Source organism: Colossoma macropomum, unplaced genomic scaffold (genome assembly GCF_904425465.1).
Source record: "Colossoma macropomum unplaced genomic scaffold, Colossoma_macropomum, whole genome shotgun sequence".
NCBI lineage: Eukaryota > Metazoa > Chordata > Actinopteri > Characiformes > Serrasalmidae > Colossoma > Colossoma macropomum.
The window spans coordinates 37,173,687-37,191,323 of record NW_023494802.1 but is presented as its reverse complement, the minus strand read 5'-3'; the positions used below and the strand labels follow the sequence as shown (position 1 = coordinate 37,191,323).

At 40.2% G+C, this 17,637-nt stretch overlaps 1 protein-coding gene across 1 annotated transcript in view; it reads right to left on the bottom strand.

The window, feature by feature from the left end:
- The window catches only part of LOC118823005 (collagen alpha-1(XXIV) chain), a 163,152-nt gene that overhangs the window by 20,727 nt on the left and 124,788 nt on the right, over positions 1 to 17,637 (bottom strand). Inside the window, exons 39-49 of the mRNA XM_036592365.1 lie at positions 17,307 to 17,414; positions 14,060 to 14,113; positions 10,718 to 10,771; positions 9,761 to 9,817; positions 8,517 to 8,570; positions 7,339 to 7,392; positions 6,512 to 6,565; positions 4,050 to 4,103; positions 3,522 to 3,629; positions 689 to 796; positions 333 to 440 (exon numbers count right to left, since the gene is read on the bottom strand). Coding sequence (XP_036448258.1) covers positions 333 to 440; positions 689 to 796; positions 3,522 to 3,629; positions 4,050 to 4,103; positions 6,512 to 6,565; positions 7,339 to 7,392; positions 8,517 to 8,570; positions 9,761 to 9,817; positions 10,718 to 10,771; positions 14,060 to 14,113; positions 17,307 to 17,414 — 813 coding nt within the window. The remainder of the gene's footprint in view (positions 1 to 332; positions 441 to 688; positions 797 to 3,521; positions 3,630 to 4,049; positions 4,104 to 6,511; positions 6,566 to 7,338; positions 7,393 to 8,516; positions 8,571 to 9,760; positions 9,818 to 10,717; positions 10,772 to 14,059; positions 14,114 to 17,306; positions 17,415 to 17,637) is intronic.

Genomic DNA, 17,637 nt, shown 5'->3' with positions numbered 1-17,637 from the left:
CCACAGCAGTTTACCACACAATTCACCCTGAAGTGATAATGAATTATTAATCAGCCTATTTTTTGTCTAAGAGACAAATCAAAGTCGAAAACCAGTGATATAAAAATATATTAGACCTGTTTTGGTATGAAAGACCACACAAGGCAACAAACTGTTGGTCCTGCAGCAGTTTTCCTGCAAATATATCTCTTCACTTCTAAAAATCTCTTACACACTGTTAAAACTCTTAAAGCTAATTTTAAAGACTGTTTAGAGATGATTGACAGCTGGCAGATATCTGATAGATGACTGACAGCTGGTTTGTGCATTCAGTACTCAGAAATAACTCTCACCGGTTGTCCTTTGGCGCCAGGCTCACCCTTCTTGCCCTGGTCTCCAGGAGCTCCTTCCAAACCCTTTGCCCCCGCAGTGCCTCTCTCACCAGGCAAACCCCTCTCACCCTGCAAAAACAGCACAGCTCAGTCTGAGGTCGAAATATCACCCATACGTAGACTTAAACCTATAATATAAACCTCCTGAAGACAAATCTAAAAGTTATGTGGATTGGCTTATGACAATAATAGACGATTTCTGTCCAAACAGGCACATATTTGCCAATTTGGTCAAGTTTCCAGCAGCAATAACAGAGTGTGAGAGCTGTGTAGGATCAAAATGCTGTGGAAGAAGATGCTCTCTGGGTTTTATTTACCTGCAGTCCAGCTGGTCCTCTCTCTCCGACCGGCCCGGGCAGTCCGAGCTCACCACGTGAACCAGGAAGCCCCGCCCTGCCCTCTAGACCTGGAGCACCACGCTGACCCTGAAACCGCACCACAATCAACACAGGAGCCAATCAGGCACGGAAGCATATAACCAATCAATTATCTTCGTGCCAAGATATGTCTAAATCATCACATCACAACTACATGTGGCCGGTGGCTTAAAATTCACACAGAAGGGGGCACTCAGTCTTTTAGACAAACAGCATGATAACGTTTTATTTCACTGAATTTATACGAGTGTAAAAATAAACTCGAGCTTGACTTTTATCGACACTCTCACTGCGATACATCCAGCACAGTATGGCTGCATTTTGCCCTGTATCTACTACGTGATGTTACAAGACATGATGCTATACACTGCAGTGTGTCCGAAGTCCGACCCCAAGGCCAAATGTGGCTCACAGACAGATTTCGATGGGCCTGTGGCTTCTACTTTAGAATTTGTTCTAAAGCAGCCCATCAGCCAGTACGCTGCAGTTTTTCCTTTCACCTGATGGTGGCAGCAGTGCTGATGATGGCAGCAGTGCTGTATAATTACAGTGTAATGCACTTTATCTACTGAATGACATTTAGTCAAGAATACAGCCTTAACGCTTGAACCAGCGACTTTGGCGAGATAGAAATCCTTTTTCTTTCAGAGGCAAAATAAATGAGTGTGTCAATACATCAGCAGACTATCAATAGACCTGAAACAAAGCATGGACATAAATATTTAGAGGTCCACCCAGATTTCATATCACATTTCTGAACAAGTAAACCCATTTATAAGAACACACTTACTACATTAGTTACCTCTTGTTGTTACACTGAATAATCAAATTGATAATTTGTTATAAGCGCTTACTGATTCAAATTACTCTGAATGAGCGATCCAACAATGAATGAAACCTCAGGCACTTGTATACAGTGATGAGAAAACACAGCAGCTGACAGAAAGCTCTGATTCTACACGCTGATATGTTTCACTATGACCAGCGTGAACATGTACGTGTCGTAACTCCTCTGGTGACAGATTTATACGTGTTTACGGGATCATCGCCAAACTCTCAGAATGGGTCACCAGCAACAGGCTCGAGTCGATCTTTTGCTCTACATGGTTGTATTTTTCATGTTTTGAAGACTTGATATTTTGCATCATTTGTGAATAATAGTTTTGAACCCCAGGGATTTTGAAAGGGTCCGATCTGGCCCCTCAAAAGTTTGGACACCCCTGACCTATACAGTCTCAGAGAAAGAAAGAGAAGGAGAGCGAGAGGAGGGAGGGAGAGAGAGAGAGAGAGAGAGAGAGAGAGAGAGAGAGAGAGAGAGAGAGAGAGAGAGAGAGAGAGTTTGCTCTAAAGCAGAAACAAAGGCTTCATTACAGTGTAGTTTAACTACACTGTACTACCCTATTGAAGTGTTCAACTTTGTTTGTGTTTGTGATGTGATTATTTGTTTATTGAGTAATATTGAGTAATAACACCACTGAATACAGCCGCGTCAGTAAAACATAAATATATTTAGGACTGAACTTAAAGAGAGCGAGAGAGAGAGAAAGAAACAGAGAGAAAGAGAAATGAAACCAGTAGTGTGTGGTGTTTGTTGTAACGTGTGTGTGTGTGTGTGTGTGTGTGTGTGTGAGGTGTGTTTTGCCTACGGCATATATACAGATTTGACACACTTGACAGCTGGGGTCCCGACGCCAAGACAAACACACAGACACCTCTCTGTATGAAACATGTGGACTCAGTAATCTGTCTCTCTCCTGTTCATATGTGACATGGTTAAAGATCATCCTGCACTATTATCACTGAAATAATCTACACTTTTTGGTCACGTGGCGCTTCTGATTCATCAAAATCACCAGAAACTCATCTGGAGCATCAGTTATCGATCAATATGCTCACAATATATAACAAAACATTGAGATTCGATAAAGGGCTAATTTATATGTGCAGTTTTATGCAAAATTCTCATTAAGAGGAATGTCACAGTTTGACACGTCTGGTGGCCCACAGACAGATTTTAATTGGCCCGTGGCTTCTGTTTTAGAATTTGTGGCCCGCCAGCCAGTGCACTGCAGTTTATCCTTTCACCTGATGGTGGCAGCAGTGCTGTAAAATTACTGTACTGTAAATAATGTAAATATCAGTAAGGTCAATATTGTGATACGATTAAGAAACGATATGTTGTGCAGCCGTACTTTAGACCCAGGAGTCTGCTGTACATCACTCATTCACGCCACAGTTATTACTGCCAGGCTGTAAGAATGATTCACACTAATCCAGCTCAAATAGGGCTTTAGTTAACTCTGAAAAGCTAAGGGCAGATGACTGTAATCAGGGGGTTTCATGATCTTCCATTAGGCCTTTGTTAGGATGAGGTTAATGGTCTGGTTCTCAGTTAAGAGTGATGCTGTGCCAGCAGTGGACGGTAAACCTATCCAGCTGTGAGTTTCCTCAAAACTCCATCACTCAACATGACTTTCCATCACACTGTCACAGTTATATAATCACCCATTCACTCTAAAACACCCACTTCAAACATGGGCGGGAGGCAGAAGAAGAGTGTGCTGAGAGTTTAAAGGCTACAAAACCATGAATGCAACTAGTTATCCACCACTGGACTTAACGATGCTGAAAATTAAGCCATTATCAACAAAGCAGCATGAAATAAACCACACACAGCTGTACGTGTCTGTGTTTGTGTGAGAGAGAGGTGTAGTTAAAGAAAGAGAGAGAGAGAGAGAGAGAGAGAGAGAGAGAGAGAGAGAGAGAGACTCACTGTGCGGCCGATCAGGCCTGGCAGTCCTGGTAATCCTGGCAAACCAGGAGGACCATCAGATCCAGGATATCCCATCATCCCTTTGGGCCCAGGCAAACCAGCAGGCCCCTAGAACACAAAATATAAAATTAACCACTTAAACTCTGTATGAGGGTCCACACGTTTCTCACTCTCAAAACTACAGAACTTCGACATTAATTTCAAAGTAGATACTGAATAATTCATAGTACATCCTGAGTAATTTATAGTAGATACTGAATAATTCATAGTAGATACTGAATTCATAGGAGATGCTGAATAATTCATAGTAGATACTGAATAATTCATAGTAGATACTGAATTCATAGGAGATGCTGAATATTTTATAGTAGTAACTGATCACTTGTAGAAAATACTGAATAATTCACGGTAGATACTGAGTAATTTCTAGTAGATACTGAGTAATTTCAGAGTGTATTGAGATTGAGGTCAGAATCAGGTCTTTTGGTGGGGAAACTGCTCCATGGCAGGTGAGTGTGTGTTGATTACCTCTAGTCCAGGTGAACCTGTAAGACCCCTAGCACCTTTTTTTCCTGGCAGTCCCTAAAAAAGACACACACACACACACACACAGTTAGATCTAGATTTAGCTGCCCTTTACACTGTGTGAATATCTCATGAAAACTGGACTAGTAGAAATCTGGTGTCACCTTAGTGCTAAGCTAACCGTTTTGGCTGTTCTAAATTAAACCTGGACACTGGAAGCTTGTAAACGACACTTGATATGTTTTAATTAAAGCTTGTAACAGACATTAAAGTGTTATTTCCAGTGAAGAGTCCTGGCGTAGACTCGCTGCTGTTTTCCCTTCCTAATACCCGACTGAAACCTGGTTAGACTGTGGCTCATGTTCAGAGTCAGGGGTGGCCTCAGAGTTAGGGGTAAGGCTGAATCTCAGAGGGCTCTCTGTGTAGCGCACCATACAGGCTGTGAAAAAAAAAGCTTTTACACCCAAATGCATTATATGTCTAACAGAAGGTTATTAATATTCAGCCAAACTCCCAAACTAACATTTAGTTCACTATTTGGGTGTAGAAAGCCATAGTTTCATGACTATATAGGAAGTAGGGAACCATGAGAAATTCAGTCTAGAACTTCCAGAAGGTCTAGATCAGAGGTCGGCAACCCAAATGTTAAGAAGAACCATTTTGTCCTTTCCACAAAAATCAATCCACCATGGGAGCCACAACATTTTGAGTCCATTTTACCATCGTGGCTGTAAATATGTCTCAGTATGTGCTGATGCTGTAGTGTAGGCTAAAAATAATGCAGACTTACTTTTGCTCTGCTTTAAGCTTTAGCTCAGCTATAGCCGCTTTTCCCGCATCTCCGGCAGGAAACTTTTCCACAAAAGTAGAACAGTTTCTTGTAAAATGTGTTTTTACGAGGCTGAAGTCAGCTTCTCATTTGCCAACGTCTTGTTCGAATTGTCCCGTTCCACCTTAAACGGTGCCTGAGGCGCCAGAATGTAACTGCTGCACCATTTAAGGTGGAACGGGAACAAGAAGCTGATGAATGAAAATCTGACTTCAGCTCCGCAACTTTTTTGTGTGTTTTAGCTGCATGTTGGTCCCACAAACCGTGACTGGATGATTGCACTATCAGTTCCTAATTATGCTGATCTAACACATCTACCAGTCCAGCCCTGAAGGTTCCTCACTGCTGTTTCTCCCTTCTATGAAGTTACCGTCTCAGAGATACGAGGTTTTCTTACGACGGTGCTGGTTTATCAGGATCTTCTGCTTTGTTCTATCAGCTCTGCATGTGGTAATGGACAGAGAGATAAACTGAGCGTGAGGCCTTTTCTCTGGTCTTGGAGAGAAGCGGCAGTGTGAGTGGTGAACGTGCTGTTGGAGCGCAGCTTTGGCACATGGACAGAGAGAAAACAGAGCCAGCTGAGAAATTCACAAGAACCCTTTGATGTAGAGAATCCTATTAGAGTCTTTCTGGGTGGCCGAGCAGAGAGATTCACAAAAAAAGAAAAAACTGAGCCTCCCTTTTCTTCTCCCTCCTTCTCTACTGCACTCTTCTCCTCAGCCTATGAAGCTCGTCACCCCCCCACCACCACCCCCCGCCCCACTTTTCTCTCTCTCCTTCCAGCTCATTATGAGAGGTATGAGGTCACGGCTTCACTCCATGTTTGACTTATAAAGAATTTCTTCTGAACTCATTTGCTGATTTGAAGATGGGCAGCTGAAAAACACATCAAGTGTTCTGGACTCCTCTACTCTCTCTCTCTCTCTCTCTCTCTCTTTCTCTTTCACACACACTTCCTTCTCATGTCTCACATTTTCTTTCTCTCTCTCACTTAATCATCTCTTTTTAATCTCTCTTTCTTCACTGCCTCTCTATTTGTCTTGATATATATTTCTCCCTGTCTCTCTTTCTGTCATCTGCCTCTTTCTTACTTTTCCATCTCTCTCTAATTTCTCTCCTCCTCATCTCTTTCCCTTTCTCTGTCGTCCCATCTCTCTCCTATTTCTCCCTTTCTTTCTTAGTTCTTTCTTTCTCATCTCTCATTCTCTCTGTCTTTCTCCTCACACTTTCTTTCTTTCTCTTATCTGTATCTCTTTCACTTTAATGTCTCTATCTCTCTTTTTCCCCAACCTATTTTCCCCTCCCACTTTCTTTCTTTCACTCATCTGTCTCTTTCACTTTCATCTCCCTCTGTGTCTCTGTCTCTCTCCCTCTGTCTCTCTCAGTTGAGCAGGTAAAGGCAGGTGAGTCTGATGACTGATGTGGGTTTATGCTCATTCACTCTGCAGTGAGAGGCGCTGTTTGGTTTGGTTTGATTTGGATTAACTTGATCAGCTCACTGACAACAGGAATTTATGGGTGATTCTGTAAAAACGTCTGTCAGCCCCTCTCAGATTTACACAGAGGGAGATGGAAAGGTGAGATAAAATCCAGCCTGTAGTTCTGTAAAGAGAACACAGACAGACAGGAAACACACCTGAGTTCCTTTCTCTCCTTTGGGTCCTGTTTCTCCAGGCGCTCCAGGAGAACCCTACAAAATAACACAGATATTTACAGACGTTACTGCTTTCATCTTTAGCCTTGTACTAAAGACAGTCACCCGATCTTATTTAACAGTTATTAGCAATCTTTTTAGAAGTCATTTAGAGCTGGGCAATACGATGATATTTATCATTTCTGTGATAAAAGACAGCACAGCACGCTTTTCTGAGCATACTGTGGACATCATTGGGACTCAGGAGCACTGATCAACTGTGATTACAAAGAGGGCCAACAAACTGGCCAACTTCATTACAAAGAAGGCAAAATTATTCCTGCTTAGTTGGATTTACTAAGAGAGCACAGCAGTCATAGTTTTTGATAACACTTTTAAAGGTGGCCGTACGATTTAACCTCTGAAAAATACTGTAATGCATACTGTATACTGAGAAAAAGTTGTTGAAAAAAGGCCATCATAATGCACAACAAACCATCATACAGGTTTCTATGTGATATTGGATGATATAGATGATGTTTAAATATGACATCAGATTTGCTTGCTGAGTTTAACACATTCGAAAAAACAGAACATAAAATACAAAATGTGCCATAACTTTTGCACATATGACATTTTATGTTACATTTTTTCCCTACTGTTAAATTCAACTAACAAACAGTAACTGTAAATTCAAATGTGCAGAACTTCTGTTCACTTCTTTTCACGTAGAAAATCAACAAAACGTGGAATTTGACAAGGGGCGCCCAAACTTTTGCATACGTCTGCATATCACTTTGTAAACAGCTACAGTAAGTTAGAGAACTCACCGGTGGCCCCTGCTGGCCCATCGGCCCTCGAGCACCAGGGACCCCAATGTGACCCTGAAACACAAAGACGCACATTAATACTGAAAAGCCCTCTCAGGTCTTGGCTACGTTACAGGAGGAGGATAAAAAGACCACCTTAATCAGCCTGTAACTGAGGCTGACTCTAATATCCTGCTTCATATCTGACTCTGATTAATCTGGGCATTGAAGACGAGCCAAAGTGTTGATTAAAAGGTTCCAATAGAAGTTTAAGTGAAGGACGTCCAGTGACAGCTGTTATAGAGGACCACTACAGGCACATCATCTCAGAATATTATAGAACTCCACAAGCAGCAAAATGAGGGACACACACGTAAACAGTGAGGGTCCGATCTACTAAACCGTTTCAGGCACAAATCAGGTGTTACTAAATTAGCATATAAGACTAAACATGCAGTTTATGGATTATGTGCATAGAAAAAATGCTTCCATCTTTCATGCATGTGAATTTTCAATGTGAGACGGTTCATTGAAACTTACTGACTCTATTTTCTTTACAGTGGTGGTGACAGGAACCAGATGTCACAATGCCTACTATGCAAATATATTTACCTCCAAAATGATCAGTGAATCTACACTCTGTAATGCTGACAATGGCAAATCTGAAAAACACAGTACTATGCACCTGAGGAAATTAGAGTTAAAAAGCTATTTGTTTGTGCAAATGACCGTTTATTTGTTCACAAGAAATCAACCACTTTTATCAAAATAAAAAAAATCTTCTTACTTCTAGCTGTTTTTATGTGTATTTGCATCTATTCTCATGATATATGGTGTTTTTTACAGGCAGATAAATGGTTTTAAACAATGCTTAGGTGCCTTACAGTGCCCTGCATGCATGTCTCTGCATTTTAAGCCAAAACCTTCTCAAACTACAGTAAAATAATATCTCAGGCGTCAGTCGGTGTATTCATAACCACTTCATGTAATAACTTTCTGTGAGGGAACTTTTAGGGGCATTAAACTCTTCAGACATCTGGTTCCCATCACCACCACTGTAAAGAAATCTAAGCTTCTCTACAATGAACCATTTCACACCAAACCACTCTAATGACTTTGTTTACATCTTAAACATTTAACCACAAAGAAATTTTGATTTGGTGGAATTTCCTATTAATGTATTAATGTATGGAACTCACTGGATATCCGTCATGTCCTGGTTCTCCTCGCTCTCCCCTCTCACCTGGAGGACCCTGCCCACACACAGACAGACAGAACCGTTTTAACCACTATGACTGGCTGTATCAGGGAGGAGAGTATAAAGGAAAGGTGTATGATGTAGAGCTGCCCCAACTGATCAATCAGTCAAATCGCTCATAACGGGAGACTCAGCATTTATTTATTAATATGATGTACCACCTAAAAACAGGTGCTAAATAACATACATGGGGCAAAACAAAAGCTTCCATTTAAAGGTGGAGTTAAACATTTTATTGAATATTTCATAATGTTGTACTAAATTATCCTCACATTCTGGCAAATGTTAATGAAATATATGATCAGAGCAGCACATAGCGAGGAGCTGTAGCCTTACAGCGAGTAAGCTACAAACCAGAGTTCTCATAAAGGCCAATTCCAACAGCAGAAAGCCGTAAAGCTTGATGCCGACTTCGCTCTACTCTCTTAAATGTAGAGGTTTCAAATAGACCCAAAAAGGGTTCCTTTAAGCAAATCCAGAAAAGAACCACTTCTGGTTCCTTAAAGGACCAGATGTGTGGTTCTTTAAAGAGCCACTTTTGTAAGTGTGATACGAGTCAAATGTTCAAAGAACCTTCACATAATGCAAAGGCTCTACACATTCCAAGCCAAGAACCATTTAAGAACCTTTAGTTTTAAGAGTGCATATCTGCTAGGCAGGTGTTTACTCTGCATAGCACATCTGGGCTCTGGACCTTGTGGGAGTCAACAAGGGCAGTGTTAACTAGTTAGCTAGCACTTAACATTAGTTAACTAATCAGCTGGGCTGACGTCCGCTTGTGTCATCATTTGGGTCAATCAGTAACAGCTGGGTTAGCACCAGTATTCAGGCGTTAAAGACTAATCAGCAGACGTTCATATGTTTTGGGGGTGGGGCTTTGAAGAGAACACTGAAGGGGGGGGCTTTAGGTAGCTTTAGGTAACGTTGGCCAAAATTGACAATCCCACCTGTAAGGTGCAAACCAGTGTAAAGTTATACAACCAGTGTACAGCTCCAGTGTTATGATGTGTTATATCAGCACAGAGAGCAAGAGAAGGAGGTGAATTATGACTGGTTATGTCAGTGGGCAGAAAGAGGAGGTGTATTATGACTGATTATGTAAGTACAATGAGAAGGAAATGTATAATGATTGATTATGTCAGTAATGAGGGCAGAAAGAGGACGTGTAAAGAGCTCTAGACCTACTGGTTCACCTAAGGGCCCCGGGGGTCCTGGAGTTTTGTTGTCCTCTCCCGGGTAACCCTGAGAAAATAAACACACGGAAGTAATCAGAATGTAGCGCTACAACAAACAATAATGAGGCTGAGAAGGAAATTATACATAATCTGCCTGAGTTAGCTCAGCCAGCTCCCCCATGAGGTTTACTTAGAAACACTTCCTTCTTACATTTTCACTGATAGATCATAGAAACAGGAGGAGAAACTATGTGGAAAGAGTAGATTGTAAACTTTCAATTCATACCAGATTTTTCTTTGTAAGCAGAGGAAGAACTTTTTTGTGATTTTTTTGATATTGAACTTCAATGGAGGCACATTATTCATTCCTTAACTAACCGTTGCTGTCACGATTTCCCTTTTATGGTAAAATGGAAAATGCTCTTCTTATCCTCACACATATCCATTTTGCACATATGGCTGAAATAATGTTTACCATCAGAATAACTGGTCTAACTCTTGGGCTCAGATGTCTGTGTACATAATAACGTGGGAGAAAATATGACGATACGGATACAAGAAAGTGTTATCATTTCACAGACTTCTTAGCCTCTTCTTACCTGTGAAATAACATGCCTGTAGAATGTTTTGGTGGGAAAGTGCATCATTTATTAACACGATAAACGTGTCGATCGCATCATTATTTCACTGCTTCTTGTAAACCCCGCAGTTAGTGGTTGGGGCTACTCACAGTGTGCGATAAGGCCCAGGCTTGGTAAATCACACATTGTGGGCGAATACCGTGGTCACATTAAGGCACATTCTGCACTGTACCTGTGCTCATACATACATCTGACCCTCAGTGCTGGAAGCCCCTAAATAAAGCTACCCAGGGGACTCATCCTGCCGACTCCCGCTCACCACACCAATTATGTAATTGATTGTACAATAACAAATAGACAGGGTGACAAGACGTTTTACTACTTACCTTTTCACCTTTTGGTCCTGGAGGTCCAGGTGGACCAGGCTTGCCAACGTGACCCTAATGTCAAACAGAGAAAGAGAAAAGAATCAGCCAAACAGTGAGAGAGTGGATGCGAATGAACTGCAGGAGTGAGTGCGGCTGCTGCATGTATGTGCATGTAGAGTGCGTTTCTATGGGAATGTGTGCGTGACTTATATATGCTGTCTCTTCAATCACTGGTATGTAATCCTTTCAGATTCAGGGCCCTGCAGCTCAGGGTGAAGAAATGAATGATGGGGGCAAATGAAAGAAGAGAAGGGCTGACACACAGAAGAATGAAGATCAGACTCAGTTACAGTAGCCTGCAGTTAAACGCCGCATTTGGGGCTGTTTTATCAGAGGCTGTGGTATGTGTGCTCTGAGTCAGGTATCTACAACAAAGCTGTAGGCGACCCGGTTAGATACACAGCAATTCTTATAAGGCTACTATACGGGTGTATGAGTTTGTGCACACGTGCAGATAGACATGCACTGTGTGGATGTGAATGTATGTGCATTAAAACAAGTCAGCAACTAAGTCTTCCAGCTATATGCACAGCTTAAAAGGCCCATATCATGGAAAACCACATTTTCCTTGCTTTGCTTCACATAAACGAGGTTATGAAAGAGGTTTTAGATGTTTTAAATGAAAGGTAAGCTAAACGTTCACTAGCCAGTTCATAAAGCCCTGACCACATTTAAATACGACTGCCCACTAGTCTATCGTAGTTTATCTTCACCCACTCCCATGGAAGTGATGTTGTTCCTGCAGTCCTACAGTGTGTAGCAGAGTTACTGGAGTGGAAAACAAATGGATCATTGTAGCTTTCCATAGATTCCACAAAACTGAAAGAAGCAGCTGAAATGTACTTAATTTACTTAAAGCTTAATTTCCATTTCCTACCACCCTAAAGATCTCGGTCTGGACTTATATACACAATATAGGAGAGACAATCAGAACAGAGCTTATTTGTGTATCAGTCTTAAAGGGACAGTAAAAAACAGACTGTTTAATTCTAAATTTTGGTACATAAATGACATTAAGTAGACTTCGGAGGAAAAAACACAAGATTATAAACATGTGCCCTTTGCTTTGTCGTAGCTTCAGTCACTCATTTGAGTTGCTATTATTAATGCTACTATTATTATTATTATTATTATTATCATTATTATTATTATTATTACAGGGTTTAATGTTAACTTTTCTGCCAACTTGGCCAGTTGGGCAAGCGACCTGAAAATTCACTGCCCCGAACCAAATTCCAAAAACCAAAAACCAAAAGGTTTTTTAAGATGTTATAACTCAGCACACATAAACTACTATATTTACACTCACCAGAACTTTACAAAACAACAGAACAGCATACAGTTGTGTATGAAAGTTTGAACGCCCTCTGTCAAATTACGTTTTGTGAATTTTCTCAGCGAAAAAAACATCGTTTACAGGGAACAAACTTAAATATAGCACTTTTCTGCAAATTTTATTGCACAATTTGTATTTATGTATGTATTATGTATTTATTCTATTGATGTATTTATCTATGAGTTTAACATATTGGAAAAAAAACATGTGTTAAATTCAGCAAATAAGCAGCAATTGTACATTAAAATGCGCAGAAGTGTGTCTCTGTAGAGGACATTTCAACTTATTTTCACTTCTTATTTTCAGAAAATCAAACAAAACTGTAATCTGACCACAGACACACAAATTTTGCATATACTCGTATGACTGTACAAGCAAGTGGCAAATACCACAGATACCTGTAGTATATTACACTGAAGGGGGTTGATGCACATTCAAGGATGTGGGTTACTTTGTTTACACCAGTGTTCACTTATTGGTAAGAAGGTAAGGTTGAATCCTGGAGATACTGAGACGATTTCTGGTAGAAGTGACCCAAAGGGAAAGAGGCTAAAAAATCACTGGACAATTTGCACAAGCTGAAAAAATGTCTATATCACTTCTACATGGTGTTTATGTACAGTAGGGATGGGTATTTCAGTCAAACCTGAAATTTGAACTTCAAAAAATACTACACTCTTAGAACTCTTAAGTTAAGGTATGGGATGCATTCGGTGGACAAAACACAGCATGCAGTGTTGAAAAGGCACCACTCAGCATCTCTGTAACACTACGAAAACATAGCAGACGATATGGGACTTGAAACTACATGGAGAAAGGCAGTCAATCTAAAGTCTAAATGCTAACTGTTAACTGAGAAATGCCATCGTAGTTCACCTCATAACTTTCAGCTCAAAGCCAGTGAGTACGTGAAGAGTGAGCTGATACTAAACACGGAAATGAACTGAATGACTTCGAAAGTTTTAATCAAAATGAATGTAGCGTAAATTAACTTCAGCTTCCGTTTTTATCTGACGTCAGCACTTTTCTGACGGTTTCTATCAGCTACACCTGTGCTTTGTATCTTCTGCTACCCAGTGCCAGAGATACTGTGGCACAGCGCAGCGCTTCTCCTCTAGCGTGACGGTAGCCTTTAGCTGGACACTTACTTCTTTGGAATAAACAGATAAGAAACATAAAACGTAGACTCCTCAATGCCCTCTACAGTGTACTGTCATCTGTGCTTAAACATGAGAATGTATAACATTACAGAGCAGCTCATCTGCATATCAATCACCTTAATCTACTATTCAATTTTTTAAACCTTCAAGACTTTCAAACTGAGAATCGTCCCTAACGTACACATCTGAATCCAGCACATTCTGCGCATTAATGTTTTACAGTGAAGATCCACTCACTAAAAGAAAAAACCCAGCCAAAGCACTACTAGGTATTTTATTGACCGTGTAGGAGATGAACAGGACCAGGCTGTCCAAAAGTCATTTAATCCTACTGGCTTCTGGATTGGCTTAAATCACTGAAACTGCTATGAAACAGTAAGAGTACTATATAAACCCCGACAGAAGCCAAGATGTAACAGGATAAGTTGTAAAGAACTGGCTCCCTTTATATCTTCCAGAGCCAAGAGTCAGACTGCGACACTGTCTCACTGAGCGAGGATGAAGCTTCATTATCTGACGGTGATATACGAAGAGTCTACGGCTGGAGCAGCGTACGTCAGGGTGTGTTTCTGTGTGTGTGTGTGTGCTGTGGGCCTGCTGATGGACTTGTGTGTTTGCTATGAATTATGGAGAAAAATGTTTTTCTGTTTTTCAGCGTCTCTGTTTTATCAATCTGCAGCGCAGGAACTCCCTCAGGCTCTTCATGCGAATGGAGAGAATACACGTAAATGTTTAACTGTGTGTGTGTGTGTGTGTGTGTGTGTGTGTGTGTTTGTGTTTTAAATGGAAGCAAGAGTAACTCACAGTGTACCCTTCCATTCCCGGCTCCCCCTGCGGCCCCATAACTCCTGGTTGACCCTGAAAGTAATGGACAAAACACAGAGTTTGTATTTGGCACAGAACTCTTCACTGCCACCTGAACAGATTTGTTAAAAACAGCGTGTAGTCAGCTCGAGTCTCTTGGGCTCCAGAAGCATTTGGAGAAATTTCTCCTATACATCATCTCAGCGCAGCTTCAAAACAGCTTCACAGAAAAAATTACTGCTTTCTGCTGGAAAAACTCACACAGGGCTGGAAAAATACCTCGTTTGTTATTTGTCATAACAATACCGGCCTTCACCATTCTGAAAAACTGCAACAGTATAATAATTATGGAGTGATTTTAATCTGGTGTGAATCTGCAGTGTGTGTAGTTTATACAGTCTGACAGTAATAATTGTGGAGTGATTTTAATCCAGTATGAATCTATAGTGTGTGTAGTTTATACAGTCTGACAGTAATAATTGTGGAGCGATTTTAATCCAGTATGAATCTATAGTGTGTGTAGTTTATACAGTCTGACAGTAATAATTGTGGAGCGATTTTAATCCAGTATGAATCTATAGTGTGTGTAGTTTATACAGTCTGACAGTGATAATTGTGGAGTGATTTTAATCCAGTATGAATCTATAGTGTGTGTAGTTTAACAGTCTGACAGTAATAATTGTGGAGCGATTTTAATCCAGTATGAATCTGCAGTGTGTGTAGTTTATACAGTCTGACAGTAATAATTGTGGAGCGATTTTAATCCAGTATGAATCTGCAGTGTGTGTAGTTTAACAGTCTGACAGTAATAATTGTGGAGCGATTTTAATCCAGTATGAATCTATAGTGTGTGTAGTTTATACAGTCTGACTGTAATAATTGTGGAGCGATTTTAATCCAGTATGAATCTATAGTGTGTGTAGTTTAACAGTCTGACAGTAATAATTGTGGAGCGATTTTTATCCAGTATGAATCTATAGTGTGTGTAGTTTATACAGTCTGACAGTAATAATTGTGGAGCGATTTTAATCCAGTATGAATCTATAGTGTGTGTAGTTTATACAGTCTGACAGTAATATCATTATTGTTTATAACTTTCTAAAAACAAGTGTTTCATAATTCTGCTAGATTAGCAATGACATTAGATCTAACCAATCATTTTATGTTGTGATGCATTCAAGGGCTAGTCTGGGCTGAGGTGTCAGTCAATATGTGCCCCATCTCTGTTTCAAGGTATACGGCAATCACAATATATAACAACATATACACAGTAAGATTTTTCATATTTTCATATCATTGAGCTCTGCTGTTTGTCCCCAACCCTCCCACCTTCAGCTCACATGGTCTGTCCTCAGGCCACTGGAGTAGTGGGTGGTTAATCACTGTGTACAGAAGAAAAGGATTAACACCTGGGCTGCTAACAATCCTTAGTGGATTTACTGAGGAAAAGAAAAGCCTAATACCCCATTAGGAGCCTTTGATTCCGGTCCCAACACCGCTAATGTTTAGACTGGCTGGATTTTAGCAGCCAGAGTTCAGCAGGACTGTTGTGTCTAAAGCCCTGGCTTTCCTCTTGTCAGGTCAAGTGTAATGGCCTGCAAGACAGCCTGGGACAACTGCTACTTCACTTTACTGCCAAGCAAAGGACAGCATTCATTATGAGTGTATTTTAGTAAAGCTGGCCAAGACATTACTTAGTTCCAGCCTGCAACAAATCCCTCTTTCTTTTTCTGGCTTTTCTACAGTTTAACAGCAATAAATGAACTTAATAGGCAAACTAATGATCAATTTCTCCAAAATCAATTCTCAGATCTGCTGCTAAACGAGAGAACATTACTGCAGTTAGCTTCTGGCCCTGAGAACAGCAGAGTAAAGACTCTTATATCAGTGAAAAAAGGTGGAGAAACAAAAAGTTGAGAGATGAAAAAAGGCATGAAGACTGAGAAAGATGAAGAGAGCTGCTACATTTTTGTAACGTTTACAGATATTTTACTACCAGAGGTGAGTAGAGTAGCCTAAATACATACTCCTCTAAAAGTATTAATATTGCTTTGAAGTACCTTTCCAAAAAAACAACTTGAGTAAAAGGAAAAAAGTAGCAGCTCAAAAAACTACTTAAGTACTGAGTAGCTTCAAGAACCGCAATAGAATGTCTTAGTACATCCAGCTACTACCAGCATAGGAACTGAAGTAGGTTAGACTATATTTTTCTTTTTTGATGTACTCCCAACTTACCAGTGTAAGAGAATAAAATTATAACAGAAAAAAGGAATTTGTGACTCAATGTTAATTACTAATATAGAACTGAGTAAAATGTTTACTTTCCTGAAATAGATACTTTAGTAAAGGTATTATAATTCAAACATACTAAGGAAAGTAAAAATCCCTGAAAAGTTTATTTGAGTATAAGCAAACTCTTAATATTAAGCTTGGATGATAATGTAAACTTAAACGATTATCAGTGAACGTAGCACACGAGTATTACAGAGCTTACCTTATGCTTGCACTTTCCTATGTTACCCTATCATTTATAGCAAGAACTATGATCCGCACAGACTGCACGTAACACTGTTTACATCAAGTGGTTCTCCATGTTCATTCTGTCCATTTTACACCTTACTAGAGTGCAGATCTGATGTTCTGGAGTTTTGTTTTATTTGCATGTACCCCAGTGTTCTTGGCCAAACTGAGAATCTTTCCAAGTGGCATTCAGTGTATGTATGCCTGTTTGTACAGCCTATAATTAGGTGCAATCTTTTCTATTGTATACATTTTTGAACAAACCATAGATTAGAGGGATTGTACAAAGACTACATGGCATGTGAAAGAGAACGAAAGAATGATCATTCACACAATATCAGCACTTATTTAAACGATCAATTACCAATTATTGGCCCCAGACTAATCAATATTCACCACTGTATTCTGCTATATTTGCACTAAAGTTTGCACATACTATGCTACACTATTTTGTCTTCATAATGTTACAACTCGACATCTCGTGTTATTATTCGTAATCTTGATGTGGAGTAATGTCTTTTGGTTTTTTTACCGGTTGCCTTGTCTTGTGGTTTACTGTCTACCTTCCTGTTTATTGTGCACTTATACACCACAGAGCTGTACCGAACCCAAATACCACCAACATTCTTCTGTGCCAATAAAGACTTTTGCTAGTGAGAACCTTGAGAGGGACACTATGAGAGAAAGAAAGAGCAGGTGAGATAAGAGTTAAAATGAAGGTGCTAACCTGTGGTCCTCTGGTCCCACGAGCTCCTTTCAGTCCTCTCTCGCCAGTCTGTCCGATTTCCCCATGAGATCCCGGCTCACCCGGCTGACCCGGGGCGCCTCGATCACCCTGACACAAAACAACAGCAACACAAGCTTTAAAAAGTGGTGCACTGAGTTTTTATTCAAATGTGTACATAATTCCTGCATAAATAAAATATATTATATCAACAGCTACAAAAGTAAGTAAACTGAAAGATAAACTTGTAATGTAATATCATCTGTTCATGTATATATTTTTTGTTCTTCAGTAAACAATTTTAGGAGTACCACAGGGTGCAGTTCAAGGGCCA